The following is a 26618-nucleotide window of genomic DNA, read 5'->3' on the forward strand; positions in this document are numbered from 1 at the left end:
TATCATTCTTGATGAGATAATCCCGCTGTACATGACTGCTTAGTCTTCTGCTCCTGCAAATGTGGGGGTTTTTTTGCCTTACTGTGGCTGTTATCAGGATGTGTGATCGTGGCCGCGACCTCACTTATTGACTGCACAAAGACTATAGACTACTCAGCCAGTGAACTCATGACTGCTGGTAATGAGTGATTGCAATTGACGGCTTTCATTTCTGGGAATTTACCTTACTATGTGCTGCAACAGCAAAAACCAGAACAAAGCTGTGAAGTCTCTGGCTCAGATGTCATATTACACAAGGGCAGGTTTCTTTTTGTCAATATTAGGCCAGATAGCAGGAGGGGTGGGGAGAAAGATGCTATCCTAGAGTAGTTGAAGTGCTAGGCACAATGTATTTTTAATTGGTTTATGGAAGTGTACACAGCTTACATCTACAATGGCTGAAGACACCCCCTTCCCCCAATGTAGTATAGTATGAAAAGTTGTGACTGTGAGGGTGCATTGTTTTTTAAAAAGGTTGAACAATGCAGCAGCTAACAGAGTGACAAAGCATTAGAACCCTCCAGGTCTTCTTAGTCCAAATTCTCTGAATTGCTGGTTAATTAGAAGCCAGCCTGATGGATTTTTCTGCCAATAGGCCAGAGACTGTAGTTTAATGATAGAACACCTATTTTGCCCACAGGAGGGCCCAGGCTCAGTCTCTGGGTCCTCTAGATAGGAGGACCTAAGGCCACAGATGAAAGACCATTTTTTTGCCTGGGACCCATTATTAGCACACCATTATATATTCCAGATCAATGGACATGTCATATGCCAATGAGCAATGGTCCTCCCTTGTGAAATGAAAACAGAGGTTGGTTCCTTCTCACCACCCATAGCAGAATGACATAACCAACCATTGCTGGATCTAATCAAGGGCCCACTGTTTTCGGCACTGTCGAACAGAGGCCATGGAAAGTTCAGAAATGATGGGTAATGTTTTTGAGGGAGCTTTAAATAAATTCTGTGGCAGTGTGACTGTAACAGGAAAGCCACTGGCCATCATCTGAACAAACTTTCAGAAAACTCCAAGCAAATGGCTATGGCAACACCAAACAGTGGCTCAGAGCTTTAATTCCTGGATTGCAAGCTCTAATTTGGCCTCGATTGGCACTTTTCAGCAGACCTCCAAGCCCGAGAGGGAGAGAACACCATGCACAACAGAGGAAACAATGTTCTTAAATCACTTCTTTTAAGAATTTGTGGCTTTCTGCGTGCACTTAACATATGACAGCTTCAGCATGCTGAAGGGATGTAAGGTGTTCTTGGGTTTGTAGAATGCCACCTAATACAGTCCATAGTGAGAAACACATCTTTAGTTTCAGTTAACACTGTCCTCTAGTGGCAAACAGCTGAAAGTTCAGTACCTTCTTCTTTCCCTCTGCACAATCTCTTGCAAAGCTGGGGATCTGTATGGTATTAGAAACCAAAACCAGAATTAAGTACACTAACACTGCAATATTTCAGTGTTTCTCCTAGGCACTAAGCAATGAAGACAGCAGACTTTTAGGACTCAAAGCTTAGTGAGCATGGCTGCTTGCCATGTTCCCATAAACAAAGGCATTTACTGCTTGGGCTACACAGTTTTGCTGGGCTTGTGGCAGCAATGCCATCACACAAGAACCTGATTTTTTCTGTGTTGAAGTTGGTGGTACAGTACAGCTGACTTTGGAGGCTCTCCCTTTAGATGGCTGTGTACGTTTCTTCACTTACTTCAAATGTGAAGAAGCACTCCACCATCTCTACACTATGGTTTGCCTGATCCTATGCATATTTAGAGATAAATCCCAAAATGTTCAACAAGGCTCATTTCAAAATGAGTCTTTGCTAGGGGTATGTGCTTGATATAAACCAAGATGAAAAAATACCTGATATTTATCAGGTATTTTCTCAGCCAATCACTGAGGGGGCTGGTGATTTGGCTATCCAAAATGGCTACCCCCCAAAAAAATTTTTTTGTGATTTTTTGCAGCCACCATAGCTGCAATTACAGGGCATTTCAATAGATTGCAGTCCCTTTAAATGCCTTTCCCCTCCCCCCCCATTGGAAACAGAGGATGCAAGCACCTTCTTCTGGGGCCCATAGAATTGGACCCCTTGGTCCAATCGTTTTGAAACCTGGGGTTTTTGAGAGGCATCAGCAGCAAATTTGGTGCCTCTACATCAAAAAACAGTGCGCCCCCCCTGCCTTGGATTGATTCTCCATTATATCCTATGGGGGCCATTGGCTATAATGGACCCAAAAAATTCACCAGTCCTGAATATTTCCCAAATCCCAATACCATTCAGTATACCTAAATCTTAAAATACTGGGGTGTTTTTTGTGTGCACACCCCTAGTCTTTGCACAAGCTAACAAACCACCAAGAAATGACAACCTTCACAAGCAGTTTAGCTTCACAAGATTTGGAGATAGAAAGAAATGAACACAAAGGCATCCTCCCTGCCCCCACCCAACTATATGGCCTGTAGCAAATGCACCCTTCTCTGGCAAGAGGCATGCATTCCCCAATACATATTCACAGAGATCTTTGACAGGTATTTTTCTCCCCACTCCACTCTTCAGTGGCAGAGGGTCTTAGGTTCAATCCCCAGCTTCTCAAGTTAAGGATCAGGTAGCAGGTGATGTGAAAGACCTTTATCTGAGAACCTGAAGTCCCTGCCAGTTAAAGACAGTACAGACCATCAAACTGATTGTCTGATTCAGCGTAAGGCAGCTTCATGTAAACATGTAAAATATGCTCCAGCTGCTCATCCAGTCCTGTCCACTCCTGCTGGGCAATAATCCTCTGATCTACTCTCGTCTGATCAGTCCAAGAACTGCAACTCACTTCTGACCAGAGCATCCCAGCAAGGGATACAAACACTAGACAGCTGCAGCTACCCTTGGACTCCAAAGTCCAGCAGTGATGGTGCTACTGGTTATAAAGAAACAGCAGGCTAACAGCCAATGCCTGTAGGAATCTATTGTGACACCTTCCATCAGGGCTCACAAAACAGTACTCTAATTCTGCAAACCAGTGGGAATCAGGCCTCGGATTTAAGACAGGCCTGAACTGCACTGTATGCTTGGCAACACTGTTTAAATGAAGACCTTTCCCCTACAACCACATCACTTAACTCCTTAAGTGGCTTCCACATGTTAAGAATTAATCAAGGACTGGAAAACTTAGATGATGATACTGGATTGATATCCCACCCTATACTCTGAATCTCAGAGCTGCTTACAATCTTTACCTCCCCCCCCCCCCAAAAAAAAAGATACCCTGAAGTGGATGGGGCTGAGAGAGCTCTTACAGCATCTGCCCTTTCAAGGACAACTCCTACGAGAGCTATGGCTGATCCAAGGCCATTCCAGCAGGTGCAAGTGGAGGAGTAGAGAATCAAATCCGGTTCTCCTAGATAAGAATCCGCACACCTAACCACTACACCAAATTGACTCTTAATACCAAAGCGTCACAACACACACATCGGCTTGGGAATTAATTCAATGCAAGTTGCATTGGTTTTCATCCACACACCTCACAACCACAAGGTATTGAAAAAGCCCACCAAACACTGTGGAATGTTTCAAATTGCCCACTTTCCATCAGGCTGGATTTTCTAAAACAAAAGGGGGTGTACGTTGCAGACTGTTCTGTTAAGGCCTTGATTGTTGCAGAGTTGATTATACTAGGGAGGGTTGGTTTCAAGTTGCAGCTTTCTTCTTCATCCCAGAAAGGCAAGTTATTTTGTGATGAAACCTCGTATTTAACGTTTTATGTGAGGAAGACAGGTGTAAGTTAACTAATCACGTATAGGAATAAAGAAATTCTCCATTTTGGCTGCTGAGATGCTTCCTAAAGCAAACTTAACTGAAGACATAATGTGTGGTGCCTCCTTGATCTTGCAGGCCTATTATGAATTTCTTTGCAATCTTCAAGATTTGAGGAAGCCACTCAATCTTTCAAAGGGGCAAAGCAGTTGTGGTTACATCCATCATGGAGTTAAATGTTAGCTGTCCTGTGGTGTTCTTGGATAAAGGCTTTTGAATTACCTATTACAGGCTTTCAGTCTCTGCAGGGGATTTCAGAAAACTCGAGAGAATCAGAACAAGGACTAGTGACATCACAATACCTTACAAGATGTTTCAGTAACATTTAAATAAAGACTTCCATCGCTCAGCGAACTTCTTTCAATGCTCAAGCATTCTCTGAAGCTGAATAAGAAGGATATTAGCTCAAGTTATTTGTTATGAAAACTTTGAACATTTAGGCATAAACTAGTTTAATGAGGTATTCAGAAGGGTAGTAAAAAGCTGTATATTTTATTTTTTTGTAAAAAAAAAGTTTTTTTCACACATGCAGACTAAAACCAGTGTAAGAAAGTATCCACCATTATTTTAAACAAATAACTATACTTAAATAGAAGTGTCTGCAATATGTTTTGTATAAAAATAAGGTACATTTGTACAGAAACAATTCTCCAGTTTTCATACAGATACACAACTCTAACACATACAATTTAACCTGATCAATATTTTAAACCAGTCAGATACTGCTAAGGTGTTTGATGTGCAAGAATTCAACACAGTTCTTAAAAAAAAAATAATGTCCTACATATTTGAAGGTGTTGGACTTCAAATCAAATCCTAATTGACTTCAAGTTTCAAACAGTCCCATATGTTGTATACTATGCAAGCACAACCAAGGCAGTTTGCTTCACAGTTAACGCCTGTGCCGGCTATGTCCTGAACGGCTGCTACTGTGGTGTTTGCCTTTATGTGACCGCTCAAATGAGCGAGACCGTTCACGCCTGTCCCTGTGATGTCCCCGTTCATGCCGGTGTTTCTTGGCCACATCAGAATGGTCCCTTGATTTGCTCTGGGAACGTGAACGAGACTTTTTCCTTTTGTGACCGTGTCTGTTTGCCCCCTTCAACTCTTCCCTGCTATGCTTGGGTTTTAGATGGGGAGATCCATGATTATGATGCCTCCGAGGACTGCCACTGTGGCTCCGTGATCGGCTTCTGGATCTGGAGCTGTAGGTTCCGGACAGGCTCCGCCTATTGTTGTAACTGAAGACACAATACCTATTACAATCTTTAAATGTGCCATGGCTGTTAAAAAATATTCAGATGAGCCACAGTAACAGCTTTTCTATTAAATCAAACCCCTATCACCGAAGTAAACCATCAGCAATCAAACCACTTCAATTCTTTGCCTAAGGGGAAAACATTCATTCCTATATGATTTCACTTCAGAAATTCTCACTTATTTAACTCTGGAAAACAGAAATTACAACTGCCTTGAGTTTTGTCAAGGAGAAATCTGAATGATAAAGACATCCGGTTTACCGTGTTTAGATGCTTTAGTTTCATTCTAAAATGTGTAGTTTGAAAACTTCATCAAACCCACCACTTTTATTAAACAAATTCACAAGAACATGTCTTTCATGTGATATTTTAAATATTACAGGAAGAGTTAAGCGTGCTGGGCCAAGTGGTAGCTAGGGCACACTGCAGCGAATTCACAAGTCTTCCATCTCCAGAGAAAGTCTTTTATTTAGAGCAGCTGTAATACTATTTCCAAACTATGCCCTAGCACTATAGGTTTTTTTCAAGAGATTATAGAATGGGTACTTCATGGTAATAAAATAACTGGCAGTCAGTGTTCCCTCTAAGACGAGTTAGTGTGAGATAGCTCACAGTTTTTTAGCCTACAGCTCACACATGTTCATCTTAGCTCAGGAAAAATGGGCTCCAGAGCAAACTATGCAGTAGCTGACAACTTTAATGCCAGTAGCTCATGAAGTAGAACTTTTGTTCATGTCTCCACAGCTTAGAGGGAGAATTGGCAGCTTCAGTAACTTTAGTGGCACAATCATATGTCATTGCTATTCAGATTACAAATGAAACGATCACCTTAGGGCATTCATCAAGGTTTTTTATCTTCATGCCACACAGCTTCTTTAGAGTAATATGTAGGAAAATTGGAGTATCATGGCGAATTTCCAATTACGCTAACAATTTTACTCACTGTCTCCTTGCAGAATGGGATCTAGATCGTGACTTTGTCCTTGACTTTGATCGACTAGCACTTCTGCTGCTTCTACTTCTCTTGCTCTCTTTTCTCATACTTGAGGGGAACAGAAAAAAATATAAGTACCAGATCAGTTACTTGGATAAGTTGTAAAAGATAAAAAGCCTAGACTGAACCACATAAGCAAACCCCTGGCTATCTGTAGTAAAAGATACTCACCCATTGTAAGGGCTCTTGGAAACCACCTGTCTATCTTCTGGTTCTTTTTTGATAGTTTTTGCATTGATACACACTGGAGATTTCTCTTCTGCTTTTATTTCTCTTGGAGAACCTAAGAATCAAAAGAGTTCATTGTTAAGTATGCCCAAGTGACAAAACTTTGACTTTTTACTTCAGTGTATTTGCTAATATAATTTACCACAAACATCATGAGTGACAACTAGGCCGTGAGTATCAAATGGCTACACCCAATGAAACCTAAACTAGTACTCTATAGTTTCAAATGTGTATTTTCTACAACCTATTTCCACTGTATTAACATAGCCATCATGCAAAAATCCAAGCGTCAGTTCCTGGGACACACTGTTAAGGATCAGGTTATAGGCGATGTGAAAGACCACTCCTTGAGGCCCTGGGAAACCACTGAAAGGCTGAGTAGACAATACTGACTTTGACCAGTGGTCTGATAAGGCAGCTTTGTATAAATTTCCATATGCATACTGAACCCCTATGGGAACAGAACTAGTCTTCTCTTAAACTGTAATTCAACTTAAGCCCAAGGGTGCCACTCGGAAACAAAAGTTAAGATGAAACACTCAAGCAGTGTAATATACACGTTTGTCAGATGAAGCACTGTAACATCCCCTCCCTCTCATATGACAGCATTAAAGAAGATAATCTAAGCAGTACCCAGTCTTTTGGGCAAAGATGCTACTAATCCAGACAAAAACAGGAGACTTAAAAGTAGGTGGTTGCCAGGGCACCTGCAGAGTGTTTTTAGACAGTGGGTTGGGTCATCAAGGGCTTTTACCCAGCAAGGCATCTGAATGGCTACTGAAGATATGATTAGCTGTGCAGGTTTTAAAAAACGTTACTTTGGCAGCAGCCCCCGGCACAAAAATCTTCACTGAGTAAAGCTACTGCAATCATTTTGTCCATATCAGAATGCTAGAGGTACCCACAGGCTAAAACAGATTGGGGAACCCCTGACTTAAAGTACAGTCCTATGTATATTTACTCAAACCTAAGTCCCACCATAGTCAACATAGCTTCCTTCCAGATAAGAGTGCCTGTGCCACAACTGGATCAGACACCCCCCCACCCCGCATTCTTTGGTCTGACAGTCATACCACTGAAGTTCTGATTCAGGGGCAGGAAGCAAGACAGCACAGGAGAGAGAAAAGAAGGTGCTGATTTAATACAGACAGAGTGGTGGGATCTTCAGTACACTTGCATGCCTCAGGACTGGGCCTCCATAATGTAACTATTTCAATAAATGCTTCACCCATTGACCTGCTTAACTTCAAGGGACTTGGAATGGGTGTCACCCAGTTTCAGACTGTGTTGTAAATAGCAAGGGATCCCTGCACTGTTTTGTCTTGAGATGGACCATGCAGCACACTCGTACAAGGGATGGAGACACATCCACAATCATAAAATTATCCAAGTTAGGTATGACAGCCAAAATTTACTGATTCAAAACCAAGTTGGTGATGGAACAATATACGATTACATAAATTAACCTTCAAAAATTCATGTATATTTGGGATATTAAATGAACAGAAACATACAAGGTTTTTGTTTTGTTTTTTTAAAAAATCACTATCAGAACACTTACAGGGCTTAGAAGCAGGTGAAAAACCTCCCAAAGTTGAAAGAGCTGGAGTTCCATCAGGATTTAATCCTTTTGCTTTTAGTTTTGCTTCCTGTAGTGCCATCTTCCTCTTTTCTACTTCCTTATCAAGCAATTCATAGTTAGGCTACAAGGAAACACAAAGTATTTAGAAATCAAATCACATAACATTACAGTACCACTTCACCTTCTCTTCCATATGACTACATGTTTGAATCAGTTAGGACATTTACCTTCTTTCTAGTATACAGCTTAAGAGTTGTTAAGCAGATCTCCTGAATATCTTCCTCAGTACTACCAAAAAGCAAGAACCAATGAGGACGGTTGGGCAAAGGAATCTAGAACAGAAAACACTGAAAGTTTAACAAATCTGAACACAAACTTCATGAAGGGTTTTAGAAAGTAAGGACTGGATCTGTATGAAGTTGGCAATTTCTGCCATTTCCCCCTTCTTCCCATTCAGGCTTCCCTAAACCCCAGGAGCATTTCACAATGATCAGCAGGCTGCAGTGGGAAGGCAAGAAATTATTCTGATTCAGGAATATTAAGTCTGGATTCAACCCAGTATATCTATGAATTATATATAAATACTCACCTGAAGAGCTCTAGCAGCAAGGTAAATACAAGCACAGGCTATTGTTTCTGGCTGAAATCGGACAAATACATTGGTTCGAAGGTTGTCATTCATGTAATTCCTGGGAGGGGGGGAAGAGTTTGAATTCAGATAAATTTAGATATTCTACAGCCTACTATTAGAGTAAGCACACAAAGTTGGAGACTCAATCTACTTTATTATTTTTTCTTCATTTCAGTAATTTAGACTTTAATGTGCCAAATGATATTCCTTAAACAAAAATGCTTCAAGTGCCCCAGGACCTCTGCAATAACCAAGCTGTCTCATCTCTCTAAAACCCCAACAGCACAAGATGAATTTTACTTTAAAGTCCCTATGTGGTGCAAGTCAACCTAACAGCTTTAAAACAAAACTATTTCCTACATATTTGTAAATATTTTATGAAGTGTCCATCAGCTAAAATTTCATTTAACTACAAAATTAATTCATGAGGAGAGAATAGTCCCCCCCATAGTAAACCCCCATAATAATTTAAAACATTTAAAGCTTAATTCTTATGACAATCAGATCCACAAAACACCTTCTATAACATATTTGCAAATGTCCAAACATATCCCTCATGTGATAAGAAACATCTATATGGCATGATGCAAACACAGTGTAGCACTTTCCATCTGACCGATTTTAGGGGAATGATGCATGGGAATATTTAACTGTCTTACTGAAGACAACAGAACACGTAAGTGCTTGACTCTGCCAGCATCATGCCCTAGATATTTATCAGCAAATTACTGACTGCAAGGTTACAGTTCTAGATGCCGGTACTACTTTGCAAAATGAATGACAATATACCAACCTGATGTACAGATAACTGCAACATACACGTGGTAGAGCCATGAATTAACAAGCATTCTTTCTCATCCAATATGGTGTTACTGAAAACTGCAATTATTTTAGAATTTAGTAATAAAAGTTTCAGATTACAAAATAATGTGAGGGGGAGATGTTCAAACATGCCAATTGACCTACAGTGGATATTTGCTATGTAGAAAACTATGCTCAATATACAGACAATAAATAATTAGGTATGTGCGAGCCACTTGCATGCACCAAAGTTCTTTAAAATTTTGAGAAAACTGGAAGTAAAAGTTAATTAAGAATTCAGGTCGGCTAGAACCAGAGTCTATCCAGTTTATGTCAACAGGTCATGCCACATAGCTACAATAACCAGGAAAACAAATATACATTTCATGACATGTATGTTGAACAGAGGTACTTCTAGAAGCAAATATACAAATCCTTTTGACACCCCGACAGAACTAGAAGATGCTGCCAGATGGACATGGACCACTTCAGTAAATCTCGGATGATAGCTTGCACTGGATTGGCTGGAGAGAGAGGCAGCCAATCCGGCCATCCTCGGGTCATGAGCTGTGGTGCAGAGAGCAGAGTTCTATGACTTACCATCAGGGGCTACCCTTTAATTAAAGAGTAGAAAAAAGAACAAAGTTAAATTGAGTTCTCCAAGAAAATATGTTATGAAAGCCATGAAAATAGTAAGCAGAAAACAAGCAACAACACATTTTGCAAGGCACTGTTTTAACTTACACTTTATTGTTTGACTTATGAGACATCAAGTTTGTTTGTTTGTTTTTTTCTGTTACTATTTTCCTGGCTGAGAGAGACAGAAAAAAATAACTTACCAGGCTGTCTGGACGAGAGTTTGGTTACGTTCACATTCTAAGACTTGCAAATACATAACAATTATCTGAAAGGAGAAAAGAATAGAAAGATTTTGAGTACTAACACTCATAAAATACTTTCTTTCCTCACCCATCTGGAGCATAAATGAACACACAGTCAAGAAATTCTCATCTTCCAACACATCCACCACTCCAGCCAGCCCAAAATCAAATTCTCTCTCTCACACACAGCTTATTATAATAAATGCTACACTGTTAACCCTCTACACAACATTCACGCGAATGGACTTAATTTTACCTCAGTTCTCACCAAGACATATACACAGATTGATATAGAAGAAAAACCAACTCACCTTATGAGGATGCTTGACATGAACACAAAATCCCAATTCCTTCAGCACCCTCCTTTCTGCTTTGATTACTTGATTTTTGGTGTTTATGTAGTTCTGATCAAGTATCAATGGGCTCGGAGTCCTACAGTTTGTAAGAAATAGAGTCAAAACTGTTTTGCATACTGAAGACTGCGCCTTCTCTGTTTTCCCTTCCAACCAACTAATGGCAACAGAAACCAGATTTTGAACTCCTGCAAACAAGTGTAAGCTTTAATCTTGTGCTGTCCAAAGTAAGCTAATTTAATAGCTACACCTATGGTTACTTGTTAAGAGCCAGAACAGTTTTCCTGTCAGCACTGAGAACATGGCACAGAAAGATGTTTCACTTTATTTTAAAGAGGAAGTTGACCTACAAAGTTGAATCCCAAGAAACTTCCACTGCTCTCTTATGGGAAGATTCCATTCCCTGTAAAGGAACACAGCGGTGCATTTATCTTCAATGACCAATGCAAATTTTACATCTGTAAAATAATATGTGTTATGCATAAGATATACTAAACCATGTACAGAGCAGCCAATTTTAAAATAATCCTCCAAGCATATATGCAGAGTAGGGGTGCACATCTGACTAAATTCGAACCGAAAAAAAATTGAACAAGAAACCCTCATCAGTATTTTCAAGATATTCTTTCAAGCAGATATAGATTGGGCTATTTTTGGCTATATGAAATGGCCAAGCCCTGAAAATATCTGGGATTTTTTGGGGCCATTGAATAGTCAATTTAAATACCTTTTCCCCCTTCACTGAAACCAATGGAGAATGGGGGCACCTTCTTTGGGGACCCATGGAATTGGATCCTCTGCTCCAATCTTTTTGAAACTTGGGGGGGGGGGAGGGGTTAGGGGAGGCATGAGCAGCTATGCTGCAAATCTGGTGCCTCTACCTAACCTCCCCCCCAGATACTTCAGGATTGATTCTCTATCATAGCCTATGGGAACCACTGTGTATAATGGTCCCCCATAGCATATCATGGAGCGGAAAAAAATTGGGATTTCAAAAAAATCCTGAATCTGAATACCAATACTAGTATTGAGATGCAGTAATATCAGAAATTTGTGATTTTTTGCACACCCCTAATGCAGACAGTGAAAATAAACATACACCACTTAAAGAGACAGAAAATATACATCTATGTATTTTCTCAGGTACTGTAACTTTTTTCTTCCACATCCCTTAAAGCTCAAGTAGATGCACCTGTTTCATCCCTTTCATGTAGAATAAACTGAAGATCAGACAATTGTGTAATATTTCATGTTCTATCAGTCAAAAGAAGCAGCATCTTGCATACTCTTAAATCTGTTTAACTGATGGGAAACTATAGTGCAAAGGATGATTTAGTGTGCAAAAAGAAATGTTTTAAAGGCTACAAGCAGCTACCATAACCACTTTCATGCACTTGCATGAAGACACTGAAATGAATGCAGAAACAATCTCGACTTCCTCAACAGCAGTTTATTTCTCACCTGTACTGCTCATCATATTTAAATTTCAAAATCCTACCTGGAGTACAAAAATTAAGGGGCTCTCAAAAGAAAACAATTGCCATCCTTTTTATACTGGATTGTCTAAATTATGTATTTATGTTATAGCCCTCCTTTCTCACAGAGACTCAAGACGTGGATTGCACAGAGTAAGTCAAATACAATCACCATGTATTTAGATTCAGAAAATGCTTTAACTCCTGTTCCATATAAAAATACTTGTTTATACAGCATTCTCTGTAACGGCTCATTTAATTAGACTAGGAAAATAACTGAGAACATACTGTATTTACGGTGCAATTCTTACCATAAGCAATCACACCATTCTAGGGTCAGTGAAGCCAATCTGCTTAGAAGGGTGCATATACTTAGGATTACACTGTTGCTTTTTATAGGTAAGACATCTCTCAGCCACCAACCCTGGCAGGACAAATTAAATAGAAAGTTTAGCTCGGAATTACACACAGCTGAATCACAATTTAACTACAATAAAGATGTCTTGTCCCTTTGAGAATGTTACAGGAGGACAATAAATACTTCTCTAAGAACCCTAATCCTAACAAATAGAAAAAGGTTTATAAATATTCTATAAGATTCTAGATCAATAAAAACTGGCCTTGTGTTCAAGTTACAATAGTGCAACTTAAACTCACATTTTCACTTTAAGGATATTTTTCTGAGATAAATTAAACTACAACTTCTTGCTGGTATATCAAACTAATAACACTTATGTCTTAAATGATATCCAGCTAGTTAACTGAAATCTTATTATGCATTCATTATGCAATTCATTCCAATTTTTCACAGCAAGGAAAAATCTGCACAGTTCTTAATGTCTGAAGTACTGTGACATTTTATTCCTATGCATACAGACATACTACTCTTCACTTTAGAAAGTGAAACTGTTCAGGTTACCAGACATCTGAAGAGGTGTTTCTTTTTTTCTGGAGATCATATTATAGATTCCATCAGGGGTTTTTTGGTAGGAAGAGCCCAACAGGAACTCATTTGCATATTAGACCTCACCTCCTGATGTCACCATTGTTTCACATAGGGCTTTTTATAGAAAAAGCCCAGCAGGAATTTATTTGCATATTAAACCACACTGCTGACACCAAGCCAGCCAGAACTGCGTTCCTGCTAAAAAAAAGCCCTGGACTCCATACAAATGCATCTATGATCAGCTTTACTTAGAGATTTCCTTTTTAGTTCCTCAAAATGCCTTATTACTTCCTTACATTACTGCAAGATTAGTTGCACTAAAATTTTAATACTTGTAACTGCTGCATTTATTAAGAGAATTCTGACCCAAAATTTATATGGTATAATATAGCCAAGGATAGCTCCTAGAAGGGTGCACATTAAGAAAAATATCAGCCTTAGCTATTACATTTTTTCTAGATAGCTTAATCACTCACTATTTAATATCAGTGGGAGGGCTTCTAGTGTTCCGGCCCCACTGATGGATCTGATGGCACCTGGTTTTTTTGGCCACTGTGACAGTGTTGGACTGAATGGGCCACTGGCCTGATCCAACATGGCTTCTCTTATGTTCTTAGTATCTAATGGTATCTAACTTTTCCATATTGGTCACCAACAGTGTTCCCTCTAAGCTGAGTTAGTGTGAGCTAGCTCACAGATTTTAGCCTTTGGCTCACACATTTTTGTCTTAGCCCAGGAAATATGGTCAGATATCAATCTAATTTATGTCATAGCTCACGACTTTAATGCCAGTAGCTCACAAAGTAGAATTTTTGCTCACAAGACTCCACAATTTAGAGGGAATATTGGGCCCACCAGTACTTTATTTCTAGAACAGCAGGAGTTGTCTTTTAAGATAGTACACTATCATACATTTTCCTGCTTGGGCTCCAGCCTCTACATTCTTACAGATTTAGAGAAGCCAACATGGCAGGCTTTTCCATCAAAACCATTCCATATTACTGTGCATACTTTCTGGACAGTTTGGTATGCTTAGATTTGCTGGTAATTCTGTATGTAATCGAAGGCTTCTAGATATTAAAGGAGTCATTCATACTAATCTTAAAAAACATTCCAGTAAGCATGTTTACAACAACCTACAAGTGCTCTGCATGCACATTACAAACATGCCACAGGATGACCAATGAAGTCAGCTTTGATTGGCCTGTTGCAATACATGCTTAAGAATTACAATTTTAAGGTGCTGAAAACAAGATACAGCTCAAAGATTCCTATTCTGAGGAAATAAAGAATTGCCCCAAACCTCCTCTTCCAACTGGTTCAAAATTGGATTAAGAGTGCAGAATCCATACGAGGTGGAGTCTACCAACAACTAAGTTGATGACAGATATTTGATGGTCTAATCATACACAAGTTTAGTCAGAAGCCAGTCTTCAAGACCTCAATGGGATGCAATGACTTGCATCCTCAGTGGGCCTTACTACCAAATAAACATGCACAGAATTGAGCTGGAGGCCTGTTCAATACAAGAAACTTACCTTTAAAATTATATGCTAAAATGAACAGCACTACATATTGTGAGGAAATAACAGCACAGGTTTGGAAATGGTGAAGTGTAGTTATCAGTCTCCCCCTCCCACTTAACTAGCATCTGCCTGGATTAACGTTGTATGTATTCTTTGCAAATTGCAACCGTAGTTACAGAAATCTCTTCTATGAGTTCTGAATAACATTATTCTACCTTTAGTTTACATCCCAGTACAACTGAGTGTAGCATTGGTGTGTTTGCCAATGTTCTGTAATGTTAAAACCGAGCAGGTGGTCAGCATGCACTTAATATGCTGGCACAGTATATCTGTGAGCCAAGATTTAGGTACAGCTATTTAAAGAAGCATGAGTTACTCTAACAAAGATCTCATGGCTTCTCAGTAGTTATTGCTTAACAAAGATGGCTAAGGTCTCTAGCAAAGTTGCTTACAGCACATGTTTGACATTTGATTTCTGATGTTTCAGTTTCCTGCTTTGCTGTGGGACTACACAGAGCGCAAACATACTAGAATAGTGGGGTTTTTTAAAAGATCCTATGAGACTGCTAAATTTTGTACACAATTACCAGAGTTATAAAGAAGTCAGTGGATACTGCCTGCAATTTTCTAAAATCAACCATTTTTTCCTGATCATAACATGTCTGTAAAATTTTTTAAAACCGTTGAATTTACTATTTCAGAGTACATTCACCAAAACCCTAGTACTGAAAGCCTCCACAAACGTTATTTGTTATTAAATGTGCACCTACGTGCCCATAGATATTACTCAACTATAACTAAGTGAATCATATTTATCTGCAAAGATTAGACAACAGCATCTTACAGTACAATTGTGATTTTGATAAACTGACTCCCCGTATTAATTATAACAGATTAATATATGACAAAACAAAGAATTAATGAGTGTTTAAAATTCTAAACAGACATATTTAGCTATTTTCCAAAACCCTGGACAGCAAAGATAAAAGCTTAACACAAGATGCAGGAGTTCTTCGAAACGGTTCACCAATGGCCAACCTGTCAGTCCCCCGATTCCAGTGACCTATTCTCAGAGCACTGGCTTCTCCTTGGGGATTTTCGATACTTCACTCACTGTTGCCATGACGACAGCTTCATCTCTATGAACCACTCCACATCACCCAGGCTTTGGTAAATGTAGCTGGTCGCTGTATAGTCGGTTGCAAGGGAAAAAAGAGCTAAAGTTAATAACATGCACAACTGATTTACGTGTAAAACTGTTAACACGCACAGAATAACGCTTATACCCCATTGTTGCTGTTTTTAAACTGAATTTGTGAGACAGGTATTAAAGGCTTCATATATGTCACAGAAATTTCTCATGCGCCTGCTTTTAGATTAGTTAAAAATAAAGCCCAAACCCCATATTTGCTTAAATGTGACATTACTCACATAGTACATGTACATCTGGCATGTCAGTTTGTTTTTAATGAAAAAGGTTGTATTTTATAAGAATTTTCTTTAGCTGAGAGTCCTTCAGGTTCTATCTAAAAAACTTGATCCTATCCTTGATTTGCCAAGAAACATTTACAAGGTACCAGTTAACTAAAAGCTTAACCTAAACTCATGTCCCTAAGTTAACAGGTCCTGTTATCAGCTGTTTAACTGAAACAATGTTGAAGCATCTATTGAAACAGTGACTTGAATACATGTTCGCTGCACTGAATACACCTTTCTAAACAAACATCAAAATCTGAAAAACACATATACATGGAATCAGTCCACAAGGTGGTGACAAAGAAAACCCTAGCAAGCTTCCAGAAATTTATTAGGAGCTTCCTAAAGTGAAGTCCATGCTTACTAATGTAAATACAACTTCATTAACTATAACCCAAGCAAACAAAAGCAAAGTATCTTTTTAAAAAAGTATGTTAGATTTAAGACTCCTGTGCAGATTTTACAGTACAGTTTTCTTGACTCTGTCACTTAACATCTCTTATCTAAGGTCCCCCAACCTCCCCCTACCAAAAGTTTTACATAGCCAGAACTGATAACAATTCTACAAGGACCATTAAAGACATACAAAGTGAAACTTGTCTGATTTAGAGATAATCAAACTGTATGAAAAAATGCGGTGCCTGTAATTCTAGTTGAATACTGCTTCCAGAATGTCTTTATATCTTGAAGATGCCGCTAAAAAAGGTACATGTTGTAAATTAAGCCATTAATCAGCTTTCCCTACTACAAGCTTAAAAACAAAGAAACTATGAACCGACTATTACTTCCCAAGGAGGTAACATCTAGCACAAATGTCAGTTACAGATGAAAGAGCTAAATAAACCAGAAGCCTACAAGTGCCAGCAAAAAACTAAAACTTTCTTACCACCATGCTAAATAGCTACTCTGTCCCAAAAAAACAAAAACCGTTTTATGCAATAATTGCTTGTTCACATTAACACAACAGTAACAAAACAAATCACAGTAGTCTTCTGAGCACCCAAATGTCCATGCACAGCCCAAGATCACTCCACTTAACCTACTCTGGTAAGCCTATCGAGCGAGAACTTCTACAGTCTTTAGATTACATTACATCAAAAAGTACATGTTGAGGAAAAAGAGCAGACCTTACCTTTTGACTCTCAACTGGCGCAAGTGGTGGAAAACATTGATCACATCTCTTATGCGACGAGGTGCTTCTTCAATTTTGGAAGCAAGATTGATGCAGGCCATAGCAACAATCTGAAAAGAAGCCCATTGCCATGAAAAGGCAGTCCTCCAAGGTCAAGAACAACACATTACTACAAGGCTGGAGAAAATAATTTAGGCAAGCCCCAGTAAGAGCTGCGAGAAAAGCCTCGCCTAGTATTACTGTGTGCTGTGAAATTGCCTTATAGAGAAAAATACTGGACATTACCAACACTCCCTCCTCTAAGCTGTGTTTTTGTCAGCTACTGGCATTAAAGTTGGGAGCGAGTAATTTGGTTACTGCATACATTAGTTGGCTCTGGGGCCATCCATCCCAACATGTGTGAGGCAGAGGCTAACTGAAACTGCTGATATATTAGCTTTATAGTATGCCTAAGAATACTAAATGCCATTTGTAATTAAATGGTAATTAGCACTGAACTGTTTTTAAATTGCTTAATCGTTTTAACTGTTTAATGTTCAATTTGTTTATTGTGATTTTATTGCGTACTGTGAGCCGTCCTGAGCCTGCTTCAGCGGGGAGGGCATCATACAAATCAAATAAACTAACTGTGAGCTACCTCACACTAACTCAGCTTCAAGGATACACTGGGCAGCACCCTTCCCAAAATAGGGAAACTAAAAAAATTGCGGGTCCAGTACACCTCAGCCCCTAGGCCCCTCCCCCCAAAGAGTCGCCCCAAACTCACCTCGAAGCTATGCTTGACGAAAGACTTGGAATAGAAAAAGCGATGAAACAGCACCTGCCCGGTCGCCATAGCCACCTGCGAAGACAATCCCCGAGCGGGGGAGGGGAGAGGATGAGCGAGGTCAAGGAGGCCGCCGCGACGCGCACGCGTACAAAGCCCCATCAAGTGAAGCCCGCTTCTCCCTCCCCTTCTCTTCCCGGAAGCGGCGCCGACGCCGGGCCTGTCAAGCTAGGCCGAAGTCTGCGAAGCGGCCGCCATTTTGTGTCCAGCGCTCTGCCACTGCCTCGCATGAAGGCTGCCGCGCGTCCTTCTACCCCGGGGCTCTCATTTTCTTCTCTCCCCTCGACCGAGAAATTTAAGGTCTCGGGCCTACGCCAGGCCCCAGCCGGGTCGAGAGACGCAAACCTGCCTTCCCGCCCCGGTCGGGCCCCCCGCGCCACCCCGGCCTTCTGTGCTGACCTGCGGCAAGCGAAGGATGATCCCGGCGGACTGGATGAGCTCGCAGCCCAGAATCCGCAGGTCCGTCTCGGCCTGGAGGTCCAGGCCGTCCTGCATGGAAGGGGTGGGCGAGAGCCGCTCCTCGGGGATGAGCGAGTGGTCGATGGTCAGCGAGACCTCCGAGTACAAGCGGTCCCCGATCAGGATCCCTGCCGCGGGTGGCGGAGGCTGTGCGGAGCCGAGGGCAGCGCCCGCAGGGGCAGCAGCAGCGGGAGACGGATGAGTCCCTGTGGCGGCCATGACGAAGGACCGCTGAATGCACGTCCGACCGCGCCCGGAGCCGGCCACGCAGAGAATAACCCGTTTGCGCTCGGCCCTCCCGGCGCCCGTTGACGCAACACGGAGCGGTGCGTGATGGGAAAAGAGTTCCTCCCCCTTCCGCGGAGCGACCAGCACGTCCTGTACCCTCGCCCCCCTGCTCCTCTGGAATGACGTCTTGGGCGCCAAAAGAAGGGGGAAAACCCTTTTTGGGAGGGACGCGCGCGCTGTTAATATCCGCCAGGCAGAGCTTGGTCGTGACAAAACAAAGGCTTTTTTTCTGTGCAGGGAAGTGCTACGCAGCCAAGAGGCGAAGTCCTGACGTGATACCACTTCAGAGTACCGACAGAGGATGATGTTTGAGGGCTTTCCTTCCTGTCAAAAGTTCTCTATAATTAAAAAAAAAACAACTGTCGTCGCAGGGTCGAATGTTTCAATTCAGTTCAGCGCCCGCCGTGCAGTTTTTCTGTTAGCATGGAATGTGGGTTTTTAAACAGCCTCTTGTTCTCCGCTTGAACTCTGCAGTGTTCAAAAGGTCACCCAACAAGTTTCCATGGCCCAGGGGGATTCGCTCTTAGTCCGATACTGTAACCACTGGCCCACACTTTCTGACTTCAAATGGCATACGCTTAGTTTGAAATTAAAATGTCGTCCTTGCATCTACCCTTATATAACTCAAAATGTGCCTTAAGCTGCTTGGTTGCATATGGGCCAGTTATGAAATGTTCACACTTCTGCCTTCAGCTCCTACTCACTTTTACAATATAGAAAAGGACGTACGTTATGACCTGCCAGATCAATTAGTTGTGGAAAAATACACTTTGGTTTTAGTGCTTGCTCACTCATTCATATGTAGAATGTGAAGCAATTCTAATTTATCACAGCCCACTGAACTCTACCAATTGGTGCCAGATAAGCTGTGCCTTGCTTTCACTTAGAAAATGAATTAAGAAAACAAGTTAACAAAATTCATAGAAACACTGGGCTTCCTTGTACAGGACCTTAAAAGTGATATGTCATCCAGTTTGCAGCTCACAGTGCCAAATGTGTCATACTGAGAGGAGTTACACCCCCATAATTCCATTTGCTTCAGTAGACTTGGAAGGGTGTAACTCTGCTTGGAACAGCACTGCCACTGTAGGAGATCTAAAATTAGATCATTCTAAGCATATGGCTGGCAAGAGAGAGTCTTTTGCCCTGGCAATTGGTTCCATTGTCAAACTACTGTTACTGTGAGAAAGGTTCATCTGAAATCTATTCTGTAATTTAAGCCCGTTAGTTCATATATAACTGAATATGGAATTTACATCTGACACCAATATCATAATGGTATTGCTTCTTAAGATATTACCATGCTCTAGACATGTATATGCATATAATAACAATCATATTCATTTAGAATCTGTATGAAGTAGGGATGCCAGCCTCCAGGTGGGACCTGGGGAGTCCCTGGAATTTTCTCTGATCTCCAGAGATTACTTCCACTGGAGAAAATGGATACTTTGAAAGGTGGACTTTATGGCACTGTACCCCACTGAGGTGTCTGTCCTCCAGAGGCTCCATCCCCAAATCTCCAGGAGTTTCCCAATCTGAACCTGACAACCTTTTCCTCCCCATCTCCTGCTGGTGGCCTCTTGGCAACCCACTGTTGGGACAGGTTACCAAGAAGTATGGGTGGCAATGTCTCCAATATGTGGATGATACCCAGCTCTGCCTTTGAGGATGCTGTTAATGCTCTGAACAGGTACTTGGAGTTAGTAATTGGCTGGATGAGGGTGAACAAGCCGAAATTTTCTAGAAAGGCAGACCAGAGACTTCAGATCTCCCCTGTCTTAGATGGGGTTACGCACCCCTTGAAAAGCCGTGTTCACAGCTTAGGAATGCTGCTTGATAGTGGTTACCAGTGATAACCAGGTGGCTACTGTGGCTTGGAGTGCATTTGTCCAGCTCCAGTTTGTGTGCCAACTGTGTCTGTTCCTGAGTCAGTCAAATCTGGCCATAGTGATAAATGCCTCAGTTACATCTAGATTGGACTACTGTAACATGCTCTACTTGGGGCTATCCTTGATGAGTGTTTGGAAGCTGCAGCTAGCACAGAGTGCTGCAGTTAAACTGCTGGTTGGGGCTTGCTATAGGAAGCATATCTCCCCAATACTATAGCAATTATACTGGCTACTGATCCACTCCCAAGCCCAATTCGAGTTGCTGGTTTATTTAAAGCCCTACATGGTTTGGGATTGGGCTATCTGAAGAACCGTCTTTCTTATTCTTTCCTGCCTGGGAATTAAGATCATGGGGAGAGGGACTGTTCCACCAATTGAAGATGCTTATTTGGTGGGTACATGAGAGAAGGCCTTTTCCACAGCAGCCCCACAATTATGGAACAGCCTCTGCAGGGAGGTGCTCTTGGCTCTTCATTGTAGATCTTCAGGAGGCAGCTGAGGTCAGCTTTATTTAGGACTGTGTTGTGATTGATGTAATTTTTATTATTGGCTGTTCTAGTTGGAATTTTTAAAACTATAACTTCTATGGGGTTTATAACAGATGTTTTCATTGTACTTTTCTACTGTTAGTTGTCTTGAGTTCCATAAGGGAGAAAAATGGCTAATAAATGTTTTTAATAAATAAATGTTTTTATACAAAGCTACTCAACATAAATTCCTAGCCTAAATCACATAGCATATTTCTTTTGGTACACATTCAGAGCAACTACTAACATCACATGTTTGCTGCACAGCACAGCAAACATGCAGATCTATTTTACTGTGTACATGTTCATAGGGATGTCAGGATTGGTAATAATGTTGTTATATGTGCAAGTGGCAACACAAGCCTACATGATGGCACACAAGCATTTTCATTGCATCTTTGTGAAGCAGCCTAATCCAAATTCAACCAGTGAGCAAAGACCTGAGATTTCTGAATTACTATAGGTGTTAAATCTGCAACTTTCCACCTTTTAAAGGTATTAACTAAATCAGCAAAACCAATCTCTGCACTTTTCTTAACTGGATTTTACTTTTGCATCCTGTATTTTCCTTGATTAGGTTTGAGTTTACATTCCTTATAGTTTGTAGACCACTCCCATTCTACAATAGGGAGTGTCCAACACACACTCTAAGTGTATTGTTTACTCTTTTGACTCTATTGTTTTCAGCTGTGGCCTGCCAATGTAATGCCCCACTCCTAGCTATGCCAACCTTCTGTTGTTTATAGCTTTGGGTATAAATATATCTGCCAAGTGAACGTACACTTCATGCATCTGACAAAGCAAGCTCTGACTCATGAAAATTCATGCTGGAATAAAAATTATTGTGTCATTAAGTTGCAATTGGTTCCTGTTTCATTTTGCAGTCTCTGGGGGCTGTAAAAATAAAAGGATAGCCTGATCTCATTATTATTACTTTTATTATTATTACAGATTAGGCCACCCTAATAAATGGCTCAGGGCAGCTTACAACACATAGGTACAGTGAATGTTGTTGTTGTTCAGTTGCACAGTCGAGTCCGACTCTTTGCAACCCCATGGACAAAGTCATGCCAGGCCCTCCTGTCTTCTACCATCCTCCAAAGTCTGCTCAAATTCATGTTAGTTACATCAGTAACGCTGTCCAGCCATCTCATCTTTTGCTGTCCCCTTCTTCTTTTGCCTTCTGTCCTTCCTAGCATCAGGATCTTCTTAAGTGAGTGCTCCCTTCTCATTCGGTGGCCAAAGTATTTGAGCTTCAGCTTCAGCATCTGACCTTCCAGGGAACAGTCAGGGTTGATATCCCTTAGGACTGACTGATTTGATCTTTTTGCAGTCCAAGGGACTCTCAAGATTCTTCTCCAGTACCATGGCTCAAAAGCATCTATTCTGAGCTCAGGCTTCCTTATGGTCCAACTCTCACAGTCCTACATTCCTACTGGGAATACCATCACTTTGACTATACAGACTTTTGTTGGCAGAGTGATGTCTCTACTTTTTATTATACTGCCTAGGTTCGCCATAGCTGTCCTCCCAAGGAGCTATACTATACTAACAAAATAGTAACTGCTCACTTGTTTAGGCTTATTTCCATTTATTCTTTGCATCCTCCTGGAATGAGCTGAAACCTAGGTTTCTTGTCTCATTACCAATGCTGATATCTCCACACCTACTTACCCCTCTACATATCACACTAATCCAATCATGCCTGCTATTGCCATTCAGCATCTGAAATAATCTTTATAAAGTTTATATCTCCAGTACCTTATGTTACATTTTATGGCACACATGGCTCAGTCTGACAGTGACATTTATATCAGATGTAACAAATGAGTTCAACACCTCTGCTCTACAGGGTTGCCCTAAGTTGGCTGTGACTTGAAGACAAAACGAAAGTACCAGTTATGCTGACCTGAACTCCTTGGAGGAGGAATTGCAGAATTAATGAAATGTTATGCAAAGGTACACAGCAAGCCTAGAAATGGGTGTGTAACATTAAGCAGAACACCAATGAAAACAAGATCCAGACAAAAGGGTAAAGGATCTAGTTAGGAGTGGTGTGGACCACTGCCAACAGCTGGTGAATTTATAAAGTACATGAACTTGAGAATAAACCCTTTGCCTGGAGGCCAGCTTTACCCAGGTTTTATTGAGTCAGAGAACCAAATCTGCATATGAATTCCAGCTTGGCAACTCGTGTTTCTTCTCCTGAAGTTTTGCAGCCTTTAACTTTTGTTGGATGTCGATGATGTGACAATTAAAGACTGAAATAGTTTTTGAGTATTTCATAGTTGTTTGTTTTGTCACCATGATAGCACAAAGCCGGTTCTGTTGGGGCCAACAAACAGTGCTTGGCACAACACTGGCTGTGTAACTGGGGGTATAACTAACTTTTTGGAAGTAGCAGAACAAACTTTGTGTCCAGTGACAACTTTAAGACCAACAGTTTTATTCTAGGTTTAAGCTTTTGTGTGCACACACTTCTTCGGATACCTGAAAAACGATGTGGGTCTGAACGATGCCACTGGACTCAAACTTTGTTCTGCAGTTTCAAACCAAATGGTTACCCCACGGAATCTATTTTTGTTTCTTTTTTGTTTTCCCCCCAACAGACCCCTTTCATACAACAGTTAAAGCAACCCTTTTCCTCTATTAAAAGAACAAGACCTCTTACAAGCAGCCTGGGAAATCCTAGAAGGCCCCAGCAGCTAAAAAAGCCTCTCTGCTTATGATGTGAAGTCTATCCGTTCGCTCGCCTATTCTAAGGAATGAGCCCCACGCCAAGCCTTGACTTTTCGCCTAGTGAGCTGTCGCAAGTTTATCGCTCCACCAATTTCGCCTCTGCCCTGCAAACGTCACTCCAGCCTCGCCCTTTCCTCCTCCTCTTCCCGGCCCTTTCGCAATCCGCTGAGTAATGCAGCTCGCACGCGGGAAATCCCCAACATGCCAGTCGGTTTTCGGAATCGGCGTCCCGTGGCTTTAATTAGCCCAGATCCTTCCGCAACCCGCAGGGCGAGTGGGCTCTTCTTTCCGCGTCTGGCCGGTGAAACCGGCAGAAGCGGCTGGCGGCTAAGCCAAGGGATGGAGGCTTGGCCTTTGCATCCGATTTAGCGTTGCACGCGAACTGGCTTGTAGCCGGCGGTTGCATGGTGGCTGGGGTAAATTACCCGGTTGCCTCCCGCTTCCTCCACCTTGCCCAGTTTCAAGATTTTAGGAATTCTCTCTAAGATCAATGCGCTGCCACGGTTACAAATTGCCCACCTTTGGAGAGCGTTTTATTAGAAAAAACAAGTTGGGGTTGAGAAAAATGCATCCAGGAGGGATAGTGGGAACTGTGTGGCCTAAAAGGTGGAAAGAGACTGTGTCTGGTCAGCACATCTGACAAAGCATATTCCAAAGCTAGGGTGCCATTAGCTGGGAAAACTGACAGCAAGTTTAGCACACGCATATGTGAATACAATTATTTTCTAGGGACAGGATTTTCTAAAGCAGGGGTTCCCAAACCCAGTCCATGGACCAGTGCCAGGCAGTGGCCTGTTAGCAACCGGGCTGTGAGTTGTATAACTATTTCATTATATATTACAATGTAGTAATCATAATAAGAATAAGAAGACATTGGATTTATATCCTGCCCTCCATTCCAAATCTCTCAGAACAGTCACAATCACCTTTACCTTCCTCCCCCACAACAGACACCCTGTGAGGTGGGTGGAGCTGAGAGAACTCTTCCCAGAAGCTGCCCTTTCAAGGACAACTCTGCTAGAGCTATGGCTGACCCAAGGCGATTCCAGCAGCTGCAAGTGGAGGAGTGGGGAATCAAACCCGGTTTTTCCAGATGAGAGTCCACACACTTAACCACCACACCAAACTAATAGAAATAAAGTGCACAATTGTATCATCCAGAAACCATTTTCCCCACTCCAGTCCATGGAAAAATTGTCTTTCACAAAACCAGTCCCTGGTGCCAAAAAGGTTTGGGACTGCTGTTCTAAAGGATAGGGAAGGGAAGGAATTATGCTGCACCATGAGATCAAATGTGGTTAATGGGGCAGGAATGCAAATCTTGAGTTGCAAGACCAGGGTAAAGGAGACGTGACAAGGCTGTAGTGTTGCGAGGGGTGGGGGGAGCTCTTGTTTTGCACCACTTACAACAGCAACAAAAGCTGAGGCAGGAAAAAGCTGAGGCAGGATTGCAGAGGCAAAGAGTGGGGTTGCAGAGATCTTTCCTTGTCTCCTCACAGACACCACAACCTCAAACAGCAGCTGTCCCAATATCTGAAGATAGGTGGGAAAGCATTGGAAGACATAGAGAAGCCGCCCAGTTGTTTCCCCCAACTTGCCACCTTCAAACATGGCACAAAAGTATGTTTTCTTTGTCACCCTGTGTGTAGGAAGCAGGGGAGTAAACAGGAAGGGGCAGTGATTCTCGGCCCCCAAGATTTCACAGTGCGTGCAATGTGCCTACTGGGCTGTCAGGCCTTCTGGGATTTCTCAGAAGGGGCAAAGCCACACCCCACAGCCCCCACTGTAGCTGCCAAGTAACATCCCAAAACTGCTCAAGCCGTCAGGTTCTCAAGTTCCATCAGTCCTGTTTGTACCAGCTTAACAAGTTTCTAGGAGGGACAGGGCTGCTTTTGTTTGTTTTTGTCGAGATATGGAAGTGAAGGGACCTTGGGTAGATAATACTGTCTGTGAAGGAACAGCAGAGAGAGAAGGAGGGGGAAGGAGATTAACAACTGGTGAGATCCATCTAGCAATGAGAAGGCCTCAGTGGCTGAACTGAAGAATATATTTCCTGTAGCTGCAACACAAACTGAAGTACAGCTTGATTCAAATCTGGCAGCACCTTAGAAAGCAACAAGATTTTGGCAGAGTATAAACTTTCAGGAGTCAAAGTTCTCTTCATTAGTATCTGACAAAGAGCTTTGACTCTCAAAGCCTTATACCCCTCAAATCTTCTTGGTTTCTAAGATGATACTGGACTCAAGTCTAGTTGCTCCAGATCAACATGGCTACTCTTTGAAACTATCTGATTTAAGTTATGGATCAAGAGATTTATGGTTTGCCGTCACAAATGGGGCACTAATACTTGCATTATTACTGTGTCTTGGTGGCCTTATAGAAAGAAATGCTCCCATCTCCAATTTATCTTTACCCATGAATGTAGCTATGAATCTTTGCCTACATAGATGGGGGCTCTCTGCCCTGATTCCATCCTGGCTAAATTTGCCTTGGCAGCCATGTTAGGATGGAGATAAGGATGCCTTCCTTTGGAGAAGGTGAGGTCAAGGCTGTCCTCAGGCTGTGCTCATGAGCAGGCCTCGGATTCAGTGGGAGCTCACAGGAGCACAGCTCCTGAACCTTTCTGAGAGTTCCACCTCCTCCTGAGAGTTCCACCTCCTTGTCCATTGAATAGTATGCGCAGCTGCATAACAATCCCTGGATGAGCTCCACTGCCTATTTTTTCTGCAAAATGACCCCCGCTCATGAGTGGCC

General features: G+C 41.7%; 1 protein-coding gene across 1 annotated transcript; it reads right to left on the minus strand.

The window, feature by feature from the left end:
- Positions 1-4284: 4284 nt before the first annotated feature.
- Positions 4285-18765, minus strand: CCNL1 (cyclin L1). Its single transcript, XM_060242379.1, has 11 exons — positions 18359-18765; positions 17900-17974; positions 17134-17243; positions 10537-10657; positions 10184-10248; positions 8502-8601; positions 8140-8244; positions 7892-8033; positions 6274-6385; positions 6052-6150; positions 4285-5090 (listed from the first exon to the last, which is right to left on the minus strand). The coding sequence occupies exons 1-11, from the start codon at positions 18635-18637 to the stop codon at positions 4742-4744; spliced, it is 1557 nt and encodes a 518-aa protein (XP_060098362.1). The 5' UTR covers positions 18638-18765; the 3' UTR covers positions 4285-4741.
- Between the last annotated feature and the right edge of the window lie 7853 nt (positions 18766-26618).

The sequence above is a fragment of the Heteronotia binoei genome, chromosome 6, assembly GCF_032191835.1.
Source record: "Heteronotia binoei isolate CCM8104 ecotype False Entrance Well chromosome 6, APGP_CSIRO_Hbin_v1, whole genome shotgun sequence".
Taxonomy (NCBI): Eukaryota; Metazoa; Chordata; class Lepidosauria; order Squamata; family Gekkonidae; genus Heteronotia; species Heteronotia binoei.